Source organism: Leptodactylus fuscus, chromosome 6 (genome assembly GCF_031893055.1).
Source record: "Leptodactylus fuscus isolate aLepFus1 chromosome 6, aLepFus1.hap2, whole genome shotgun sequence".
Taxonomy (NCBI): Eukaryota; Metazoa; Chordata; class Amphibia; order Anura; family Leptodactylidae; genus Leptodactylus; species Leptodactylus fuscus.
Genome location: NC_134270.1, coordinates 18,962,102 through 18,986,878, shown reverse-complemented (window position 1 = coordinate 18,986,878; position 24,777 = coordinate 18,962,102). Strand labels below are relative to the sequence as shown.

The following is a 24,777-nucleotide window of genomic DNA, read 5'->3' as shown; positions in this document are numbered from 1 at the left end:
GTGTGAATTCTTTGATGTACAACACTCCGTCTGTGGCTATTATTTTGCTCTTCAGTCTGTGATAGATCAGAAGATCGGACCAGTATAGAAGGATCAGAGGATAGATCTTTGCTGTGAAGGGCTGAGGGTATATCTGGGAAAATGGCATGTTCTTCATATGTATCTTGTGTGATACCACCATCATCTGCTTTATAATCTGAAGATATAAGATGTTCTTCTGAGCTCTTGGTACAGTCATCTGCCAAGGAGAAAATGGATTTTATTATTTATGAATAATATAACCTTAACACTTCCACTGTAATACTTTTGTGTATTTAAATAGGATGTTGGATATTAATATAAGGTGACCACTCGTGGTTATGCAGTAGTAACAGTACTTTTCTGTTATTTATTTTAAGGTGAAGTTAAAAGTAGATACAAAATGGACAAATCCATTATACTTTTTCTTCCCATAATATAAGAAGCATGACCCATGGCATCATCCAAAGGCCAGAAGATGACCAAAGAGGACCACAAGGGAGCTCAGGATAGGTGAGGGAAAGCAAGTGTTCGTACTTATTATGTTTTGTCTGGGCCTCTGCTTTTTATACTTTGAGGTTTGAAGAGAAGGCAGAGTAGAACAATGTTTTGTGGGTTGTGACCCCAAAAATTTCAGGTTTAGTTGAACCCAAATTGTTTGAAAATTTTTTAACAAACCCGGCTTATTATGAACCAGTTACTCATCTCTAGTTACTACTCACCTGGGTTTTTCCCTGTAGGAATGTCCTCCTTACACTCCTCATCACCCCTCACATATTTCTCTGGAGCATTAATAATGTTCAGATCTTCACCCGGATACAAAAGCTGTGAAACATATATTATAAAAGTCACCAGACGGATGGAGAAGTCACGTGGGAAGTTTTATAGGAGAAGAAAAGATCATTTATTATCATGACCACCAAAAGTGACAGCAGGAGTTATCTGACCAAATAGCTGCAGGTCTCCTGGATAAATCCACCATGTTGGTTCCTTATTCCAACCAGCAACCTCCATAGCCAGAAAACTGTGAGAAGATCCAGACAACATGTCATGTCTATGGGCAGCTTTATCCTGCCATCTCCACCTTTCTCATTACACAAGTAGAAAACATCTAATACTGTGGGATAAAACCAGACTGACCACAAGACCTTCACAGCCCTTCTACAGGGCAGAGGAAGATTTCATGTCACCTTATCTCCATCTACCTGATCATCCTGGAAGACATTTTCTTCCTTACAGTCCTGTGGTAGAAGAGGACTGGGACATCTCTCCGGTGATGTTCTCTTACTGGATGGAACTGGAGGAAACACATACAGGGACTGAATTCATTCTTTCCATACAGATAATGAGAGGCTGTGTGTATTTAGTCATGTCTATTACCTGCTGATGTGAGGGGCTGCTGATCCTCCATCATCACCTCCTTGTAAACATCTTTGTGTCCTTCTAAATACTCCCACTCCTCCATGGAGAAATAGACAGTGACATCCTGACACCTTATAGGAACCTGACAACACAATGATACAGTCATCACCAGATCCCTTCATAGCGCTCCTGTATAATGTCCCAGCATTCCCAGCAGTGTCACCTCTCTAGTCAGCAGCTCAATCATCTTGTTGGTGAGTTCTAGGATCTTCTGTCCATTGATCTCCTCATGTATCAGGGAGTGAGGTGGAAGCCCTGGGATTGGGCTCAGGGTTCTCCCCCATCCTTCAGACACAGGAGCCTGACAGCGCCCACTAGAGGTCTTCTTCACTACTGTGTAATCCTGTTTATGGAGAGACACATTAATAAATATCACTCATCCATTCCCAGAGACCCTCACCTCTCCAGTCATATCATCTGTTATTACTATAGATAAGAATGATGTAATGTGACATCATCAGAATCTCTCACCTCTCCAGTAAGCTGGTGCAGGATCTCCAGGGTGAGACTTAATATATTCTCTGCCATCTTGTTCTTGTCCATCATTTACAAATCAATCATAAAAATCATTTTATACATAAGAAATCCACTGAGAGGATCCTATGCTGTAGGAATGAAAAGAAGATGTCAATGTAAAAATCATACTAAATCCCACATAAAAAAAAAATAGAATTAATGGAGATTATGTCTGGAATATGTATTCAATGGAAGGCAGTGACAAATGTTTCTTAATTTCAGTACACTGCAGCATCCTGTTCGATCTTACTGTTGATTCCGCGGCTGCTTCAGCTACAGACCCCTGGTGCAAGACTGACATTGAGTCGCCCAATTCTTTTTCTGGCCAGAAGCAGAACTTGAAGCTTTTGGATCCCAATGCAAAATCTGTAATGGGGCTCCTATTGACCTTCTGCCATTTAGAATAACAATATATATTATGTGGCAGATGAACCTTTGGGGCTTCCTCAGGGTCCAGTGCCCAATATCTGCTGCACCCCTTATAGCTATGCCCCTGTCTGAGGCTAATCATTGAAGCTCAGCTTTGGCTTTTCATCGCAGGTTACACAGGACTGGAATTTGAAGAGGAATACAAGCCAGAAGGCCACTTAAGATTTCTCTGCAAATTCCGTCTTGTGAACTTGTTCTAAGGACTCCCTGCTCCTTCTGTTCTTGGCGCCTAAGGCGATGACCACGTACTAAGAAACGTACTCACCGCTCACTCCCCGGGCTTCGCCAGTAAGCAGTGAACTCTTCCATCACGGTTGACAGGAATGCTCATTGGTGACCAGATCACCGAAAACTGTCATCATTCAGAAGACTAGTGGCCGGCCAGGATCAACAAGGGCCTGGTTCTAACCTTGACACTGCCCCTAGTGTACACCCCAATCCTGACAGACGGTGATGGTACTATACGCATACCTCCACCTGCACAGCTGTACTATATATATAAACCTACTGAGGAAAGGACCTGTGATGATGTCATCATCATGAGATCAGTCATCTGTGGGAGGAGTCAGGCTCCAGGCTGTTCTATTTGAGAAGCTAAAGGACCTTTGGTGATGTCATGACCATGTGATCAGTCACATATGTGGGAGGAGTCAGGCTGTTTTATTTGAGAAGCTACAGGACCTATGGTGATGTCATGACCATGTGATCAGTCATATATGAGGGAGGAGCCATAGTCCAGGCTGTGCTGCTCATAGGTCACCAATATAGCTAGGTTGGTTATCCCGCAGCAATTCTGTGACTAAGTGTTGTCAAGCAGCCCATCGCATATTCATTGTGTATTCCCAGTATGTACAGAGATCTAGATTGGAAAAAATATATACCTGGAGGTATTACTAGTTAAAACCACAATTAACCGATGGTGCTATCCCAAACTTGACAACACGGAATCACAGAAGTTTGGGATCAAAAAGATCTCCCCCCTCTCTCTCTCAATAATGAAAGAACAATATTACCTGGAGAGGAAAGCTTGTGCTGCTGTTAGGACTTAGGGAAAACAGATCAACATTATATTTAATTAAAGTTTATTAAAGTTTTTTTTTTTAATACAACAAAAAGAAAAACAAATGTAAACGAACAAATTGTGTGAAGGCACGCAGGCCGCACCCGAATAAAGAAGGCAAGGGGAATACTCAACAATAAATTAACAACCTAGTGAGTAGAACACTGGAACGAAGAGACCAAAAAAAAAAACATTGGCTTCAGATAAAAAAAAGATAAACAAACAGAGGGGACACACAATGGAAACAACAATTGTGAGGACACAAACGGCAGTTGGTGGGGGGGGGGACAACAACAAAAGGAGAGCAGAGCAACCAGCAAGCTCCCGAAGGGAAAGGAAGAGAAAAACAAGGCAAGGACCCCTTCACACGGCGTAAGCGCTCGGCTCATTCCGAGCCGTACACGTGAGCGCTTCTAAACACTTCCCATTCACTTCAATGGGAGCGCTCGTAAAGCCAGTTTTACACGCTCTCCCATTGAAGTGAATGGGAAGTGTTTAGAAGCTCTTGCATGTACGGCTCGGAATGAGCCGAGCGCTTACGCCGTGTGAAGGGGCCCTTACTCTAAATCAGGAGAAAAAGGAGGAGAACTCATCGGACTCCTGAAACACCACCCACACATCAGGGGAATCCTCTACCACCAGGGCTTATATTAGCCTTATGAGGAGAAGCTTCTGCAGAAACTCAAGTAGGGAGAGCGCAGTAGAGCTATGCTAATGCCTGGGAAGGATTATTCTAGCAGCAGTGAGTAAGTGCCGCAGGAGATCCTTCTTTACCACAGAAATCCTGCTGGGAATAACTGAAAGAAGGGCCATTTGGGGAGTTACTGCAATGGTGCAACCACATACCTTAGTATATAGAGTGAACACAGCATTCCAAAAGGGGCTGAGAATGTCACACTCCCACCAAATGTGATATAGGATACCTTTCTCAGAGCCACAGCGTCAGCAATGGTCAGTCACAGCAGGATAGATTCTGGGGAGACCGGCCGTATTTGAGCCTTTATCGAGACCAAACCAAAACCCCCTTCCCCTCTGCTAAACCCCTTGTGTGTGATCTTCACATAAATACGGACCAAGTTACCTTTGAATGGGTGGGGTCGGCCACAGCTTTATTAAATATATATATATTATCTGACATAAGCAGTAACCCCTGTTCCCCTCCTCCTCAGCGAACGTTTTGGTGTGTGCCCCCTGGTGGGGCACGTCGCTGGTACTCTACATCGCTGAGAAAGGGGGCCAAGGTCCTGCTACTATGCCTGCTGTAACAACAATTTTAATGCAAATATATATTTACAGCATGTCATTTGCTAACAGAAAGAAGAAACAAACAAAACTTTTATCTGCACGGTACATAGTTACATAGTCAATGAGGTTGGATAAGGACATTATTCCCTACAAACACTACAGTGTTGATCCAGAGGAAGGCGAAAAACCCCATGAGGCTCATGCCAATTTGCCCTATTTCAGGGGGAAAATTGCTTTCCAACTCCAAATCTGGCAGTCAGTATGAAAAACCCTGGATCAACGTGTCCTTAAAATTCTAGAGTCCATAACCTGTTATATTTTACTCTTCAAGAAAGGCATCCAAGGAAAGAGGGGTACAATCATAAATGGAAAGAAAATGAGTTAGCGACTAGGTTTAGGGGTGGGTGGGTGGGGGGTTGCTTTGTTAGCTCTGGCCGGGATTCAAAAGGAAGTTCCCCGCCCAGAGCTGCCCTGGATAATCCTGTGGGCGGCCCCGCCCCCCTCCCCGGGCCACCAATGAATGGGAAAGAACCCCCTTGAGGGGAAGGGCATAGGTCACCAACAGCCACTCAATATCCGGGCTGGCTTATACAGCCAGCCGGCTTGCAGGAAGTTGATGCACTGTTACCACCGAGAGAGAATCTTGAAGTTCTTTTCTTGCACACCGCAAGGCAATGTTAGATTATGTGCGAACAAGAAGGATCTATCCCAGTCAGCAGGAAGAAGACTAGCGTGAAGGTCTGACTACCAGGGGCCTGTATAAGAGGGGTCCCAGGAGTAGCATGTCGCAGAAGAATGCTGCAAAGAACCGATAGCGCTAAGAGGACTAAGGGGGCCAGGAACTCTAGCCACTCTCCCACTTGAACACACTGAATCCCAGGTCTTAAGGAAGTGTACGGAAAGGAGTGAGTGCTCAGTGGAAATGAACCAGGAGGGGAGAGGAACCGATAGGTCAGCCTCGATAGAAACCCATGGTGTATCCGCTGTACGGTAGCGCCAGTCAAAAAGACGAAGTCAAACCGCACATTTACCTGTACCATCTTGAAGGAAATTTAGAATTACTCCAGTACAAGGTTTTGAGCTATTAACTTCTTGTTTCGAGCACCACCCCTTGAAGACATTACCTATTCTAAAAAGAAAACACAAACATAGCACCGTGCGGTACCTGGCGCATTATCACTTGACATAGATGGCAGTCATAGATATAGTGTTGGCCAAAAGTATTGGCAATCCTGCAATTCTGTCAGATAATACTCATGTTCCTCCAGAAAATGATTGCAAGCACAAACTCTTTGCTAATATCTTCATTTATTTTGCTTGCAATGAAAAAACACAAAAGAGAATGAAAAAAAAGTCAAATCTTTGATCATTTTACACAAAACTCCAAAAATGGGCTGGACAAAAGTATTGGCCCCCTCAGCCTAATACTTGGTAGCACAACCTTTAGACAAAATAACTGCGAACAACCGGTAACCATCAATGAGTTTCTTACAAGGCTCTGCTGGAATTTTAGACCATTCTTCTTTGGCAAACTGCTCCAGGTCCCTGAGATGTGAAGGGGGCCTTCTCCAAACTGCCACCAAGAGATCTCTCCTCCCCCACAGGTGTTCTATGGGATTCAGGGCTGGACTCATTGCTGCCACTTTACAAGTCTCCAGGGCTTTCTCTCAAACCATTTTCTAGTGCTGACCTGAAGTGTGTTTTGGGTCATTGTCCTGCTGGAAGACCCCTGACCTCTGAGGGAGACCCAGCTTTCTCACACTGGGCCCTACATTATGCTGCACAATGTGTTGGTAGTCTTCAGACTTCATAATGCCATGCACACAGTCAAGTAGTCCAGTGCCAGAGGCAGCAAAGCAACCCCAAAACATCAGGGACCCTTCGCCATGTTTGACTGTAGGGACCGTGTTCTTTTCTTTGAAGACCTCTTTTTTTTTCCTGTAAACTCTATGTTGATGCCTTTTCCTACTTTTGTCTCCTCTGACCAGAGAACATTCTTCCAAAACGTTTTTTGGCTTTCTCAGTTAAGTTTTGGCAAACTCCAGCCTGGCTTTTTTATGTCTGTGGGTAAGAAGTGGGGTCTTCCTGGGTCTCCTACCATACAGTCCCTTTTCATTCAGACGCCGACGGATAGTACAGGTTGACACTGTTGTACCCTCAGACTGCAGGGAAGCTTGAACTTGTTTGGATGTTAGTCGAGGTTCTTTATCCACCGTCCACACAATCTTGCGTTGAAATCTCTCGTCATTTTTTCTTTTCCGTCCACATCTAGGGAGGTTAGCCACAGTGCCATGGGCTTTAAATTTCTTGATGACACTGCGCACGGTAGACACAAGAACTGGACTTGTAGCCTTGAGATTGCTCATGCTTCCTCACAGTTTTGCTTCTCAAGTCCTCAGACAGTTCTTTGGTCTTCTTTGTATTCTCCATGCTCAATGTGTTACACACAAGGACACAGGACAGAGGTTGAGTCAACTTTAATCCATTTCAACTGGCTGCAAGTGTGATTTAGTTATTGCCACCACCTGTTAGGTGCCTCAGGTAAGTAACAGGTGCTGTTAATTACACAAATTAGAGAAGCATCACATGATTTTTCAAACAGTGCCAATACTTTTGTCCACCCCCTTTTTTATGTTTGCTGTGGAATTATATCCAATTTGGCTTTTTGATAATTCTTTTTGTGGTTTTCCATTGAAGACAAATTAAATGAAGATAATAATACCAAGAAGAAGAAAATGAGTATTATCTGACACAATTGCAGGGGTGCCAATACTTTTGGCCAACACTGTAGGTTTAAGTGAGTAATCACCTCTTGGTGCTATGATGTGGTCACAGCACCCCAAAAGACATATGTAAAGTCGAGCCCAAAAAAACAGCAGATCGTAGACCTAGATAACGTGTGAACCACAATAGACTGGATCAAACCAAACAACTCTTCACAGGACTGCAGGAAAAGAATAAAGATCCGCGCTTCCCCTCCAAAATCTTGACAAGTTCCTTTTATTACAAGCCTTTTCACACAATGCGTTTTGGAACCTACTCTGGTTCCTTTCTCAAGTGTTCAATAGGACACCGGACAGAAAAAACATTTGCCCTATTATAAGGGTGTATTGTCTTGCAATTAAAGTATGCCAATTAAAAATTCCCCCTCTCCTACCAGCACACAGGGGCAGAAATATCCCATGTTGTTCTGCTGGTAGGATGTAAGGGAACCAATAAGCAATTCTAACAAGGAAAGGGTGAAATGAGGTTCCATTGTGCCAGCCTTATCAGGAACACAGTCTACAGAGCCCAACAAGGCACAGAGACGTCTCCTGGTTTACAGTCCTCCTGGAGTACAGTCATTGGTAGTAGCACCGAAATTCTGATCCGTGAAGGGGCCAACCATCAGACTCAATAATAAAATATTTTTATAGGCCATAAAACATAAATTCCCTTGACAACCTCTTTAAATTCAAAGTTTCTGCAGAATGAAAACATTCTGGATTGTATAGTTTTTACGTAACATTTATTGACAATTACACATATTTCTCAATCATCACGTAATTGCTTTCCATTTATATTTTTATTTGTTTATTTTTTGCTTTTTATACAAGTTTTGTATTGCTACTTCCCCATGTGAAATAATTGATGATTTGTTGCTAGAACATTTCCCACAATCACATGCATAAAGTCTCACTGTTGTGCGAGTATTTCTGATGTTCAACAAGATTTGATCTTCGAGTAAAACATTTCCCACATTCTCGGCAAGAAAATGGCTTCTCTCCTGTGTGAATTCTCAGATGTCTAGCCAAATCTGATTTAACACTATAAGATTTCCCACATTCTGAGCAAGAGAATGGCTTCTCCCCTGTGTGACTTCTGCGATGTACTACAAGATCTGATTTCTGGTAAAAACATTTCCCACATTCTGAACATGAATATGGCTTCTCTCCTGTGTGAATTCTCTGATGTCTAACGAGATCTGATTTTTGGTTGAAACATTTTCCACATTCTGAACAGGAAAATGGTTTCTCCCCTGTGTGTAGTCTCTGATGCATTACTAGAGCTGATTTAACACTATAACCTTTCCCACATTCTGAACAGGAGAATGGCTTCTCCCCTGAGTGGATTCTCTCATGCTTAATAAGATTTGCTTTCTGGTTAAAACATTTCCCACATTCTGAACATGAATATGGCTTCTCCCCTGTGTGGATTCTCTGATGTCTCAGAAGATCCGATTTAACACTATAGTGTTTCCCACATTGTAGGCATGAAAATGGTTTCTCCCCTGTGTGATGTCGCTCATGCTTAATAAGATTTGATTTGTCTGTAAAACCTTTCCCACATTCTGAACATGAAAATAGATTTTCCCCCGTGTGAAGTCTTTCATGTTTAACAAGTACTGATTTATCTGTAAAACATTTACCACATTCCGAACATGAGAACGGCTTCTCTCCTGTGTGAATTCTCACATGTTTAAAAAGATCTGATTTCTGATAAAAACATTTGCCACAGTCTGAACATAAAAACGGCCTCTCCCCTGTGTGAGTTCTCTCATGCTTAACAAGATGCGATTTCTGGTTAAAACATTTGCCACATTCTGAACATGAAAATGGCTTCTCCCCCGTGTGAGTTCTCTCATGTTTAACAAGACCTGATTTCTGGTTAAAACATTTGCCACATTCTGAACATGAAAATGGTTTTTCCCCAGTGTGAATTCTTTGATGTGTAACAAGGGTTTTTTTTAGGGCAAAACATTTCGTACATTGTGGACATGAATATGGCTTTGCCCCCGTGTGAATTCTCTCATGTTTAACCAGATTTGATTTTTGAGGAAAACATTTCCCACATGAACATGAAAACAGCTTTTCCAGTGTGAGACTTCTTTGATAGTCAATCTCACTTTTAACTTCCTTCACAGTATGTGATGGATCAGATGATAGATCTTGGCTGTGAAAGGCTGAGGGTATATCTGGGATAATGGCATGTTCTTCATATGTATCTTCATCTGCTTTATAATCTGAAGATATGAGATGTCCCTCTGAGCTCCAGGTACAGTCATCTGCCAAGAAGAAAATGGATTTGAGTTTTTCATTATATAACGTTAAAATTATATTGATTTTTTTATAACATTTCTATATGAAATGTTACAAATGGAATCATATACCACTGCAGGCAGAGAAAATGGATCTCATCTGGTTATGTCCTTCAATACGCTTTTACTGGTCGGTGGTAGTGTCTCTTTTGTTCTGCTTATTGAGCTGGCCTGTTCCTTTGACCACAGAGACATGCCTGTGTGGGCGGCTATTGGGTGTTGATTGGAATTATCATGAACAGATCTTTTTATTTGAGGTCTTATTTAAGCTGCAAAGCTATAGCCATACAGTGGCTAGCCTCTTATTTTCCAAAGGAAGAAACTGGTGAATGGTATCATCCCCTAGCAGAATGCAGTACATGAGAATTGGGGCTGCCACAATTAATTTTTGTAGGTGTGTGGGGAAGTGTGTTTGTCCTTTTTAACCTTACTTGGAACTCTTGGCCTTCCTTTTTATTGTCCTTTTCGTAATCTGTGCAATTGTCCTGTGTGCAGTAAATGTGATCTGTGAGCAAACTGTTTCACATCACGTACATGTGTGTATGATGGAACACTCCTGACCCTCATAGCGCTGAGCTCCCATCCCCCAGGAAATCTTTTCTTTATTTGGGTATATGACTCCATGTTCTGTCTTGTGTTAAATAACAAATTATATGCTCACTACTCACCTGGACGGTCACTTGTAGGAATGTCCTCCTTACTCTCCTCATCACCCCTCACATATGTCTCCGGAGCATTAATATTGTTCAGATCTTCACCCGGATACAAAAGCTGTGAAACAAATATTGTAGAAGTCACCAGACGGATGGAGAAGTCACGTGGGATGTTTTATAGGAGAAGAAAAGATCATTCATTATCATGACCACCAAAAGTGACAGCAGGAGTTATCTGACCAAATAGCTGCAGGTCTCCTGGATAAATCCACCATGTTGGTTCCTTATTCTAGCCAGCAGCCTCCATAGCCAGAAAACTGTGAGAAGATCCAGACAACATGTCATGTCTATGGTCAGCTTTATCCTGCCATCTCCACCTTTCTCATTACACAAGTAGAAAACATCTAATACTGTGGGATAAAACCAGACTGACCACGAGACCTTCACAGCCCTTCTACAGGGCAGAGGAAGACTTCATGTCACCTTATCTCCATCTACCTGATCATCCTGGAGGACATTTTCTTCCTTACAGGCCTGTGGTAGAAGAGGACTGGGACATCTCTCCGGTGATGTTCTCTTACTGGATGGAACTGGAGGAAACACATACAGGGACTGAATTCATTCTTTCCATACAGATAATGAGAGGCCGTGTGTATTTAGTCATGTCTATTACCTGCTGATGTGAGGGGCTGCTGATCCTCCATCATCACCTCCTTGTACACATCTTTGTGTCCTTCTAAATACTCCCACTCCTCCATGGAGAAATAGACAGTGACATCCTGACACCTTATAGGAACCTGACAACACAATGATACAATCATCACCTGATCCCTTCATAGCGCTCCTGTATAATGTCCCAGCATTCCCAGCAGTGTCACCTCTCCAGTCAGCAGCTCAATGATCTTGTTGGTGAGTTTTAGGATCTTCTGTCCATTGATCTCCTCCTGTATCAGGGAGTGAGGTGGAGGCCCAAGGATTGGGCTCAGGGTTCTCCCCCATCCTTCAGACACAGGAGCCTGACAGCGCCCACTAGAGGTCTTCACTACTGTGCAATCCTGTTTGGAAACAGATGCTTTAAAGGGGTTATCCAGTTTTTACTATTGATGGATGAATTACGTGCACTGTCACCTTTCTATTGGTACATAATACCTCCAATCTATGAGGACATGAAAGGACCTTTTTAAACCAATAACATTTTATCTCTCTCTATCTTCCCTTTTTCATAACTTTTTACATTTTATTTCTATGTAGCTTTACAAGACCTTGTATTTTCTGGGTACAGAAGAGTTTTGGATCAGTTTTTATTACTTTTTGTTTTTGAGAGGTGAGAGGAACAGAAAACATCAATTCTGAATCTTAAGGTTTATCATGATGTAATGTGGCATCATCAGAGTCCCTCACCTCTCCAGTCATATCATCTGTTATTACTATAGATAAGAATGATGTAATGTGACATCATCAGAATCTCTCACCTCTCCAGTAAGCTGGTGCAGGATCTCTAGGGTGAGATGTAATATACTTTCTGCCATCTTATGCCTGTCCATCTTCAGGTTCAATCAGAAAAATTCTCATATAGAGGAGGAGATCCTATATTGTAGTAACCTGATTGGAAAGAAGATAAGACAATTTAAAATCAAATGTAAAAAATGTGATCAATGGAGATGAAAAGGAAAAATATTTGAGGAGATGATGGTACATGTGATAAGGTATGATTGTATATGGCACAATGGTATATGTTATGATGGTATGATGATATATTCTCAATTTTTGCACGGATTAGAATAGTTGAATAGCTTTCATTCTTGTTACCTGCTAGTGATTTGATACTTACTTCATATTTCTTGTGTATGTGACTGTCCCGTTGTTGCATAATCTGTCCCTATGGTAAATCCTTACTATAACTAAGCACTGTAGCAAGCCCCTTTGCTGGGGCTACTACAAGATAAAGGGGTTGTTCAGGATAAATATCTGATTGGTGAGGGGACACCAACAATTGGAGATTTGTCTCAGACAAACTAAAATGGCCACCGTGAATTGCATTGTGTTAAATTATTATATTATGGAGCCTCTTCAGACCCCAGAGTATAATAGGTGGAGGCTCAACGGAGGAGTTAAACGTAAAACATATATACTCACCTCCCCTTATCTCCTCGTAGTGTCCACCGCTCTCCTGGTGACGTCACACACCTGGAGTCACCATTGAGGCCTGTGATTAGGCCACTTTGGTGACATGGGCACGCTGAGCATTATGATACTCAGCATGCCCATGTGACTGCTAAGACCCCATCACAGGCCTCAGCGCTGGACACATGATGCCACCGAGGAGACTGAGAGAATTCACTGCGAGGAGGCTTAGAAGAGATGAGGAAAAGGTGAGTATGAATGTTGTTTTATACCTCCCTGAGTCTCCTCTGGGATCTGAAGAGATCCTGCAGTATAATAACCTCACTTCTAGTTCTATCCAAACTTAATAGATCCGAAAAGAATCAGAGACCTGAGCCACCCAAACCTGGAACGAAAACAAATCTTGGAGAGTTTGTCCAATTCTAATAGCAATGAAAAAAATGTAATTATAGTGTGTCTCCACTAAGGTGAGATGAACAGGAATACCTATATACAGAGTATCATTATATATATGTACAAAATCTATACATACTGTCCGGGTGTGGGGTTGCTAGATGGGGTGGCATAGACACACAAGTCCAGATTCTTTAGTCCAAAACAAAGGTAGAGCTTTATTTTCATTCAAAAATATAGTGCAGCAACAAAAGGGAACAATACAAAAATAAATCCCTGCCCGGCTAGGCTCTAACTAAACATAGAATAGATTACCTCACCTAGAAGAACAGAAATCCAAAAGCCAGTAGAATCACTCAGGACACAACTCCAAAAATATGACCTCTCTGTTGGCTTATCCAGCCAAACTCTGCCCCCAGTCTGCTGCTGGAGCAACTTCTTAAGCTCCCTTGATGAGCAGACTCTCTGCAGCTGAGTCGCTGCCGGAACATCCCCAAAGTGTGGACTGGAGGGGGGTGGAATGACAGGTCCCACTACCAACCTACCTGTCATTTGTAAGGGAATTGCTAGAACCGCAATTCCCCAGTAACTGGTAGAACCCTGGGACGGGATACAAGAGACAGTGAGCCCTAAGCTGAAGCCCCCAACTTTCCCTTCCTATTGCCAGACCCTATCCTAGGTAATAGGCGACAACCATGAAGACAGTCCCTCCCTGAATATGTGAAACACAAAACGCAGACAAGACGAACAACAACAACGGAAGGTCAGCTAGCCAAGGGTCAGTAACAGTCCAGCGATGCAGTACCAAATCGGAGTCTAAAGAAATGTCAGTAGGGAAAGCCAGAGGTCAAGGATAAGAATGCAAGCAAAGAGACAGTAAGAGCAGGTATGCACACGGCAATAGCAAGCACTGGTGTGAATGGGAGCCAAGGCTATATAGGGAGGAAGAACCCGCCCATGGAGTTGACAGGAAGGCAGGCTGTCAATCACCGGCAAGACAAAATTAACCACTTAATGGACAGAGGCAACAAGGGCAGAAGACGGGTGTGGTGCAATCACAGAACTAGAGCAGAGTTCACACAGTGCGACCAAACACTTTAAGCCAAGAACCAAACTGCACCCGCCTCCTGCGCCACCGCACACGAGCAGAGGGTAGTGCAGTGACCCGAACAGGCAGAGATGTTACACCATTCCTAAAAATCCAGCCCAGTAACCAGAACGCTGAAATAACCCTCAGCAGACAATAGTTATCTGCTGGGAAATGTTCTTTCTGGAGTTTTCTCATCTCACCCACCTTAGTAGTCTGGTTGAGATGTACACCCCCTCCATTACCTGACAGCCATTGGCTTACAATACACAATATACTGTATATACACATGCACATTATATAGTGCAACCATGATGAAGAATCAGCAGCAGCAGTGTCCCCCCCTCCTCCCCGCACAGTCCACACAGCAGCCATGTCTCCCCATCATCCCCTGCACACCACTTACTCCAGGCTCCAGCAGACAGAACAGCTCCAGGATCTGAGCCACCAATGTCCTGGGCTAGACACTGACAGCCACTCTGCAGCTCTGTCCTCTCAGCCCCTGACACTTCTGATTGGCCAGGCTGGAAGACTGACACACAGCCTGACCAATCAGGGAGGGAGAAATCCCTGGACCACCAATTATTACCAGCACCGCCCTCCTGGTGTGAATACTGGCTGAGAAGCCACCCCGGGCCAGAGAGGTGGTAAAGAAGGGGTTAATGGTACATGTTCCCCCGATGATGCTGAAAGACAGTGACGGAGACTATACACATATATATATATATATATATATATATATATATATATATACACACACCTACCTGCAGCTGTATACTATATATACACACATACCTCCACCTGCACAGCTGTATATAACTCCTAGGCTTGAAGGACCTTTGATGATGTCATGATCATGTGATTAGTTAGGTTTGGGAGGAGTCAGGATTCAAGTTGTGCTACTTGAGGTGATAAAGGACCTTTGGTGATGTCATGATCATGTGATCAGTCATGTGTAGGCGGGGTCAGGCTCAGACTGCCGCCTGCTCTATACTCTACATGTTAGGCTGGGTTCACACCAGCGTCTGGACTCTGTTATCAGGTTTCCGTCTACTGCCGACACGGAGTACTGCATGTCCGACTCTGTGTCCGTTTAAAAAAAAAATGGTTTCGCCGCGGAGAGCATAAACGCTCAAACGCGCTCACGGCCAGACACTTTTCAAACCCATTCAAATGAAAGAGTCCTGCAGGTTTCCACCTCCCGCCCTGTTTTGTGCAGGAAACGGAAACCTGCAGAACGGAGAACGGCGCTGATGTGAATGAGCCCTTAGTCACAAAGTCATTGGCGTAACTAAAGCCTTGTGGGCCCTGGTGTAATCTTTTGTCCGGGCCCCCTACCTCATCTCTACAGCGAATTCTTGATAGTGATGGTTACGCATATCTCCCAACTTTTGAAGAACCAAAAGAGGGACAAAATGTGCGACATGCCGTGGCAAATTTAGCCCTGACCACTTTTGTGTTGACTCCACCCACTCATTAATTTTTCATGTGCCCGCACACAGTATAATCCTCCTACAGTCACCCGTAAATTATATGTCCCCCCTCCATCTCTCCCCCAGTTTCATATACACCCTTCCTCTGCCCCCAGTTTCATGTCCCCACATCTCTGCCCCCAGATTCATGTCCCCTCCATCTCTTCCCCCAGATTCATGCCCCCTCCATCTCTGCCCCCAGATTCATGTCCCCTCCATCTCTGCCCCCAGATTCATGTCCTCTCCATCTCTGCCCCAGATTCATGTCCCCTCCATCTCTGCCCCCAGTTTCATGTCCCCACATCTCTGCCCCCAGATTCATGTCCCCCCATCTCTGCCCCCAGATTCATGTCCTCTCCATCTCTGCCCCCAGATTCATGTCCCCCCATCTCTGCCCCAGATTCATGTCCCCTCCATCTCTGTCCCCAGATTCATGTCCCCTCCACCTCTGCCCCCAGATTCATGTCCTCTCCATCTCTGCCCCCAGATTCATGTCCCCCATCTCTGCCCCCAGATTCATGTCCCCCCTCCATCTCTGCCCCCAGATTCATGTCTCCACATCTCTGCCCCCAGATTCATGTCCCCACATCTCTGCCCCCAGTGTCATGCCGTCCTCTCCTTCATCTGCCCCCAGTTTCATGTTCCACCTTAGTGTACACATTATACTTACCTTCTCCTTCGCTCCCTCGCCGCTCTCTCTCTCGCTGACACAATTGTAGACGTGACACAGCTCCTTGCTTTAGCCGCGTCTGTGTTCAACTTAGATCTGCGTCCTCTGGACACAGATCTGAGTTGAAATCGGGACATACCTCCCTCCAACCGGGACCGTGGGACATGTCACCCAAATCGTGAATGTCCCACGGAAATCGGGACGGTTGGGAGGTATGTGGTTACGGGGTCTAAGGAGTTTCATCCACCTTAGTGTGGTTCGGGTAATCTGTAGGGTCTCTTTGGTTTATGGGCCAGATGGAAACTGTAATCTCAATACTGATGCCAGTGCTTATGGGCCCTCTAAGGCTCCTGGGCCCTGATGCGACTGAACCCTCAAGTTACGCCCTTGCACACAGCACAGGGTTGGGGTCACTTGCTAACAACAGATGTTTTGTGTCTGACACCTTCACAGACCAGTCTGTAGCGAGTGAAGAGAATAAGACATCTCTGGCTGCCCTGCCAATGGGCGAAACCTGATTTGAAGATCCATTGTCTGCCTTGTCTCTAGAAAATACCAGACCGATGATGAAGTGATGATATCATACAGTGCAATAAGTCATCAGTATATTGAGTAAAATACACGTCATAAAATGCATAACACAGTATTACAGGCCAGTATCGGGTAAGGGCAATATAGTCACCCACTTGAGGCCATTTTCTGGACTAGCGATGGCTCCTACCGCCTCACTACTGTTGAAAACACTGACCTGGTGCCTTGAGAATAACACGTACACTCTCCATCTTTAATCGCTGCACTATGTGCTGACGGCGACGTGTACCTTACTGGAAAGAGTGACCCATACTGCTCCCCATGTAACACTATAGTCCAGGAACAACTTTCTATGGGTGACGGCATACGCGCATATCACATTGAAAGCAATAGGTTAAAAAACCTCCCACTGATGTCAATGGGTAGCGCTCGTATGCCTGCACCCATAGAAATCAATGGGATCTGTTTTTTACACACTCATTCTGAACGAGTTTTACGTAACTCCGTGTGAAGGCTCCCTTAGTATGGATTTTTTTTTACTATATGCTGATGTTGATCAAGACTTTCTTTCACCAATGTGCATCACAAGTATATAATCACCGTTTTATTGAATATATAGGACATATATTGTATAGGATTGCGATATAGTCTATGTAATTGATTGCTAATTCGTATGTCCCATGAAGCCCTATAAATCTGTGTGTACATTGCTATCCACTGCTTGAGAAAGGTTCTGATGAACTAAGGATATGTTCACATGGAGGAAAAGGTGGCGGAAACCTTTTCCGCCTTGTGAACTTTATGCGAGGCTAGCCGTGACGGGATGCCAATGCAGCATCGGCATTCCATTATGGCATCCCACTCCTTATTAGGCCCCAATGAATAGGCCTAAACAGGAGTGTGTCTCGAGCTGCGGAGCCATTTTTGCAGGCGGATTTTGAGGTGGATTCCGTATCAAAATCATGCTAATAGTGCAGTGTATAACTTCACTAGTAATGGATTTGTGTGGTCTTATTTGGCAAGGAAAAAAAACAGCAATGCTCAACTTCAAACGTAAAAAAGCTACTAGTGTGGTGTATAGCTTCACTATTGTTAGGATCACATCTTCCATCTTGTATTCTGTCAGCCATCTTGTAACCTTTTTCTTATATAAACTTTATGAAAATGTCTGTTTAGAGTCTAAGAGACCCCTTTAGAGGATAAGGCGTGTGGAATGTTGATGGTTGGGTTATAACTCCTTATCTGTTTGTGGTAAGAGTATTCATCTTTGAGGGTGGGTGTAGAAACCTGTCAATAACCTGTTGATCGTTAGCCCCAAGGCCGGAGTGGACCAGCATGTGATCATTATCTCTCTTGCTGTGATATACATCTAGAATTAGTGTAAGATGTTGGTTTACACATAAATATTTTAGATTCTTCTTTATGTCATGAGAAAGGTCATCCCAGGTTGGAGTGTAATAATTTTTTGGTCTTTTTTAGCAAGAAAAAAACAGGCCAAAATTTACTAAACGACTCTTATGCAGCATAAACTCAATAATAAAAAAAGGTATAACAGAAGTATTAGTTTTGTTGTTTTTTTTTAAATTTGTTTGAGAAGGAAAAAGAAATCGGCCAATAATTTTTTCAATAAAGCAAGTTAAAAATTACAAAAGATCTGATTTCTGTTTAAAAACATTTCCCACTTTCTGAACATAGCTTCTTCCCTGTGTGAACTCTCAGATGTCTAATATGATTTGATTGCTTTTTAAAACATTTCCCACATTCCAAACATGAATATGGCTTCTCTCCTGTGTGAATTCTCAGATGTTCAAGAAGAACTGATTTGTGGTGAAAACACCTCCCACATTCTGAACATGAATATGGCTTCTCTCCTGTGTGAATTCTCTGATGTCTGACAAGATCGGATTTCTGGCGAAAACATTTTCCACATTCTAAACATGAAAATGGTTTATCCCCCGTGTGAATTCTCTCATGTTTAACCAGATGTTCTTTCTTTTTAAAACCTTTCCCACATTCGAAACATGAAAAGGGTTTTTCCCCTGTGTGTATTCTCTTGTGTTTAACAAGATCTGATTTGTGGTTAAAAGACTTTCCACATTCCGAACATAAAAATGGCTTCTCCCCTGTGTGGATTTTTAGATGTCTAACAAGATCTGATTTCTGCCGAAAACATTTCTCACATTCTGAACATGGAAACAGCTTCTCCTCTGTATGAGTTCTCTCATGTTTAACAAGTTCTTTCCAGTTAAAAGATTTCCCACATTCTGAGAATGAAAATGGCTTCTTCCCTGTGTGGATTCTCTGATGTGTAAAAAGATCTGATTTCTGGATAAAAAACTTTCCACATTCTGAACAATGAAATGGTTTCTCTCCTGTGTTACTTCTCTGATGTACAACACTCCTACTGTGGCTTTTATCTTGCGTCACAGTCTGTGATGGATCAGAAGATTGGACCTGTATAGATGATGGATCTTGGCATGGAAGGGCTGAGGGTATATCTGGGATAATGACATGTTCTTCATATGTATCTTGTGTGATACCGCCATCATCTGCTTTATAATCTGAAGATATGAGATGTCCCTCTGAGCTCCTGGTACAATCTGCCAAGAAGAAACCAGATATTATTTTTGAAAATAGCCTTAATATTCAAAAACTCCACAAATGTATTGCAGAAAATTTGTTCATTATCAGCAACGTCTATATCGTTTCTTGTCTCCACATAGTGTCAAATAGGTTCATGGAGAGTTCATGGAAGTTCATAAATTAAAAGTTTCAAATACAGCAATCTGATAAACATTATGAGACAAAGGGTGTATCCAAAGGCTCACCGTACTGGCACGAAATCAATAAAAAATTCACATGCAAACCGAAAATTTTTGGAAAGTTCAGGTCAAACTTAAAACCAATTTACTCACCTCTAATGAACATAACATTGTACACTAGAATTGCACTAAAATTCTGGAACAAATTTGTATCACAAAGTACGCAAACTAATAAGTGGTATAAATTTACCATATCTAGTGCAAAAAGCATCAGAATTGTCATCTAGCATCAGCCATTGTGATATACTGTATCTGGATTAAGTTTGCACTCTCTAAAAAATAACATCTGATTAGTAAATCTACCCAATTACTTCATTCTACCACAACAGCAGCGATCCTAACCATCAGAGCACTGACCTCCCATCCTCTAGAGAATCCATTATTATGTGGATTCTTATTTGTGTATATGACTCCATGTCCTGTATTGTGTTAGCACTATGCTCTGCTTTATTTAGTGGTAACTACTCACCCGGGCGGTCACCTGTAGGAATGTCCTCCTTACTCTCCTCATCACCCCTCACAAATGTCTCTGGAACCTTAATAATGTTCAGATCTTCACCCAGATACAAAAGCTGTGAAACAAATATTGTAAAAGTCACCAGACGGATGGAGAAGTCACGTGGGATGTTTTATAGGAGAAGAAAAGATCATTCATTATCATGACCACCAAAAGTGACAGCAGGAGTTATCTGACCAAATAGCTGCAGGTCTCCGGGATAAATCCACCATGTTGTCATCTACCTGATCATCCTGGAGGATATTTTCTTCCTTACAGTCCTGTGGTAGAAGAGGACTGGGACATCTCTCCGGTGCTCCACTACTCAACCAGCAGCCTCCATAGCCAGAAAACTGTGAGAAGATCCAGACAACATGTCATATCTATGGTCTGCTTTATCCTGCCATCTCCACCTTTCTCATTACACAAGTAGAAAACATCTAATACTGTGGGATAAAACCAGACTGACCACGAGACCTGTACAGCCCTTCTACAGGGCAGAGGAAGATTTCATGTCACCTTATCTCCATCTACCTGATCATCCTGGAGGACATTTTCTTCCTTACAGTCCTGTGGTAGAAGAGGACTGGGACATCTCTCCGGTGATGTTCTCTTACTGGATGGAACTGAAGGAAACACATACAGGGACTGAATTCATTCTTTCCATACAGATAATGAGAGGCCGTGTGTATTTAGTCATGTCTATTACCTGCTGATGTGAGGGGCGGCTGATCCTCCATCATCACCTCCTTGTACACATCTTTGTGTCCTTCTAAATACTCCCACTCCTCCATGGAGAAATAGACAGTGACATCCTGACACCTTATAGGAACCTGACAACACAATGATACAGTCATCAGCAGATCCCTTCATAGCGCTCCTGTATAATGTCCCAGCATTCCCAGCAGTGTCACCTCTCCAGTCAGCAGCTCAATCATCTTGTTGGTGAGTTCTAGGATCTTCTGTCCATTGATCTCCTCATGTATGAGGGAGTGAGGTGAAGGGCCTGGGATTGGGCTCAGGGTTCTCCCACATCCTTCAGACACAGGAGCCTGACAGCGCCCACTAGAGGTCTTCTTCACTACTGTGTAATCCTGTTTATGGAGAGACACATTAATAAATCTCACTCCATCCATTCCCAGAGTCCCTCACCTCTCCAGTCATATCATCTGTTATTACTATAGATAAGAATGATGTAATGTGACATAATCAGAATCTCTCACCTCTCCAGTAAGCTGCTGCAGGATCTCTAGGGTGAGATTTAGTATATTCTCTGTAATCTTCTCCCTCTCCTTATCCATTGTAGAAACCTGAATAGAAAGTAGATGAGAAATCTAATAACAGAAGAGTATTAGAGGCCACATTGGTATCTCAGTGGTATACTGCATGCTATGTATATGTTATAGGTTCTGCTTGATAAGGCAATTCCTCCATTATTTAGGTGAAATCAGTGCCATACACGACCTGTATAACCAGTTATGAACCACAGTAGTGAGGCGAGTATACAGACGTCATCTTGTGTAGTACTTCAGGTCTGGCTCCCAGATAAATATTCCTCATATCCTGATATCGGAATCATAAGAGACCATAGATTATATTGTTCAATAGGTCTAACGCTTATTTTTTGTGGGACAAATTGTGTGTACCAATGGTAGCATCTCATATGATATACTGAGAGATGATTGTTTTTTTTGGGTTTTTTTTAACTACCATCCATATTTTTACAAGATTTCCAACTTGTGTCACTAATTTATTGCTCTCTCTATATAACACTCGGGCACAGTCCTTGTATTCTTACATATAGTAGTACTTTCACTGGTATTTGATACATTGGCACATATATTACTTATTTCCTTCCATGCCATCCTGCCGTCTTTCATGGCACCTGATCGGTGTTTTAATGTTTTTAATGTAACTGTTTACGCTAGGTTCACACTAGCGCCCGGAGTCCGTTCTGAGCTTTCCATCTTCTGCATGCAGAAGACGGAAACCTGTCAGACCGGGTCCGCTGTGAGCGCTGGTGAGCGTTTTATGTTCTCCGCTGCAAAACCGTTTTTTTAAAACTGGACACAGAGTACTGCATGTCCGACATCTTTCAAACCTATTCAAATGAATGGGCATGAAAGAGTCCTGCAGGTTTCCATCTCCTGCTCTGCTTTGTGCAGGAAACGGAAACCTGCAGAACGGAGACCGGGCGCAGATGTGAAAGAGCCCTTAACATTTATTTTATATTTTTGTATTACTGCCGTGTTGTTATACCATAGTTACTATCCTATAGTTTTGAGTTGTATAGTGTAATTATTATAGGAAAAACTGGATGACTTCAAGGACTGAATTGACATACATGTATACAGAATAGCATTATATCATTACTAGAGATGAGCGAACGCCGTTCGATCGAATAGGTATTCGATCGAATATCAGGATGTTCGAGGTAGTCGATTCCAATTGAATACAAGGCCGCAAACGCAGTAAAAATTCGTATCCCCTCCCACCTTCCCTGGCGCTTTTTTTGCACCAATACCAACCCATTGGCTGCCGAAAACATGTGACCTCTGATTCATAAGAATAGTGTCGGCCATCTTTGTCTCATTTTCGTTTTGGAGTGATAGGTAGACCTTGGTCTCAGGGCGATACAGTGCTTTTAGCTTTGGTTAGGCAGGAAATAACAGCTCTTTTCAGAGCTAAATATAAAATCAAACTGCAAATCATGCAGCGTGTAGCAGCAGGGGACGTGGGCGAGGATGTGGATACCTAGCTGGATATCCACTCCACAGTCCAAGTACTGGAGAGGGGCTGCCAGCAGTGTCTCTCGTCAGTAGAAGCAGGGTATGTGGGCGAGGATGTGGATATCCAGCTGTATATCCACTCCACAGTCCAGGTACTGGAGAGAGGCTGCCAGCAGTGCCCTTCGTCAGTATGAGCAGGGGACGTGGGCTAGGACGTAGAAGTGGATACCCAGCTGTGTATCCACTCCACAGTCCAGGTACTGGAGAGAGGCTGCCAGCAGTGCCCTTCGTCAGTATGAGCAGGGGACGTGGGCTAGGACGTAGAAGTGGATACCCAGCTGTGTATCCACTCCACAGTCCAGGTACTGGAGAGAGGCTGCCAACACCCAATTCACTCATCCTCCTTCTCCTCCTACAACCCCAGCCCCTTCTCCGGTATGTAATAAAAAAAAACGTTTTTTTTTTTTTGTTTGTTTGTTTTTTTATTACAATAATTTAAAAAAGTGGGTTTTTTTTGTTTTTGTTTTTATAATTACAATCAATTTTTCATGTATACCCCCCAAGGGCCTGCAAATCAATTTTTAGGGCTCCAGCCCAAGGGCCTGCAAATTTTTTCTTTAGGGCTCACCCCCAAGGGCCTGAAATCTAATTTTTTAGGGCTCCCCAAAGGGCCAAAAAATAAAACACTGCTGCTGCATGGCTCTAGTCACCCCAAGGGCCAAAAAAATAAAACACTGCTGCTACAAGGCTCTAGTCACCCCAAGGGCCAAAAGCACTGTATTTTAAAGTCTCTACTCACTCCAAGGGCCAAAAACTAAATCTCTGCTGTTTAAAGGCTCCACTCACCCAAAGGGCCAACAAATCTCTGCTGGTGCAAGGCTGAACTAAGGTAAAGGGCCTAAAACTCTGCAGGCAAAAGGCTGAAGTCACCTGAAGGGCCTCAATCTCTGCTGGTAGCTCAGCTTAAGGGCCTCTAACTTAATTTGGAAGGGCTCATGTTAAGGGCCATAAAAATGAATTTTGGAAGGTCTCACCACATCACACACATCCACAATGACAGTTCAGGGTGGGGACTGAAGGATTTCCCATTGTCTATTCCATCTGTGGTTGTCATGGGGAACGTGATTTAAAGGGGTGCTTGTTAATGTTTGTTGAGCTTAAATTAGGGTTTGTGTCCATCCATTTGGGGAGTAAAGAAGGTTTCCATGTACTTTCCCACTTTGATAGAGGTTTTTTTGAATATGGAAAGTGTGTAGTTGTTAGGCTGTGATGTTGGGGTAATAGAGGGTCTTTGGTGTGTTAGATGCCCCCAGACATGCTTCCCCTGCTGTCCCAGTGTCATTCCAGAGGTGTTGGCATCATTTGCTGAGGTGTCATAGTAGACATGGTGACCCTCCTGAGCTCAATGGTAGGATCCCCTGAAACGAAGCATTTTTCCCCATAGACTATAATGGGGTTTGATATTCGTTCGAATAGTTGAATATTGAGGTGCTATTCCTAACGAATATCGAACATTTTACTGTTCGCTCATATACACACACACACAAACATTCTTCATACATACATATATATATTGTACGTGTGTGTATGTTTATAAACAAGTACATCATGTAGATTGTATTCAGAAAGGTAACTTCTGATTGGCCAGGCTGGAAGACTGACACACAGCCTGACCAATCAGGGAGGGAGAAACCCCTGAACCACCAATTATTATTACCAGCACCGCCCTCCTGGTGTGAATACTGGGCTAGAGGTCACTCTAGGTCAGAGAGGTGGTAATGAAGCGGTTAATGGCACACGTGGCCAGTAATCCTGACAGACGGTGACTATACATATACACACACATACCTCCACCTGTACAGCTATATACTGCATATATAGGAGAAGAGGAATCCCATTGAGGAAAGGACCTTTGATGATGTCATGACCATGTGAAATGTCACATGTGTGGGAGGAGTCAGGCTGTGCCTCTGGTGGAGCATGTGATGATGTCATAAGAAGGAGGAGTCAGTCTCCAGGCTGTGTTGCCTGCT

The 24,777-nt window shown here is 43.2% G+C and overlaps 3 protein-coding genes across 3 annotated transcripts in view; all 3 read right to left on the bottom strand.

The window, feature by feature from the left end:
* LOC142210388 (uncharacterized) overlaps positions 1-24,777 on the bottom strand; it is an 87,051-nt gene that overhangs the window by 21,062 nt on the left and 41,212 nt on the right. Inside the window, 3 exon segments of the mRNA XM_075279490.1 lie at positions 8,132-8,136; positions 8,499-9,008; positions 18,449-19,087. Coding sequence (XP_075135591.1) covers positions 8,132-8,136; positions 8,499-9,008; positions 18,449-19,087 — 1,154 coding nt within the window.
* LOC142209085 (uncharacterized) overlaps positions 1-24,777 on the bottom strand; it is an 89,504-nt gene that overhangs the window by 36,628 nt on the left and 28,099 nt on the right. The gene's annotated exons all lie outside the window — the stretch shown is intronic.
* Positions 20,810-24,666, bottom strand: LOC142210376 (oocyte zinc finger protein XlCOF29-like). The gene is made up of 3 exons (XM_075279482.1): positions 24,593-24,666; positions 21,239-21,325; positions 20,810-21,109 (listed from the first exon to the last, which is right to left on the bottom strand). Exons 1-3 carry the CDS (start codon positions 24,617-24,619, stop codon positions 20,885-20,887), a joined length of 339 nt encoding a protein of 112 aa, XP_075135583.1. The 5' UTR covers positions 24,620-24,666; the 3' UTR covers positions 20,810-20,884.

What these genes read in the sequence shown, in the direction of transcription:
- LOC142210376 (XM_075279482.1), bottom strand. Translation starts at nt 24,619, where the DNA reads ATGCAGTATATAGCTGTACAGGTGGAG. An exon ending in ATATAGCTGTACAGGTGGAG is followed by an intron (nt 21,326 to 24,592) that starts GTATGTGTGTGT and finishes CTTTCTATTCAG; the next exon opens with GTTTCTACAATGGATAAGGA. An exon ending in TGCAGCAGCTTACTGGAGAG is followed by an intron (nt 21,110 to 21,238) that starts GTGAGAGATTCT and finishes CTCCATAAACAG; the next exon opens with GATTACACAGTAGTGAAGAA.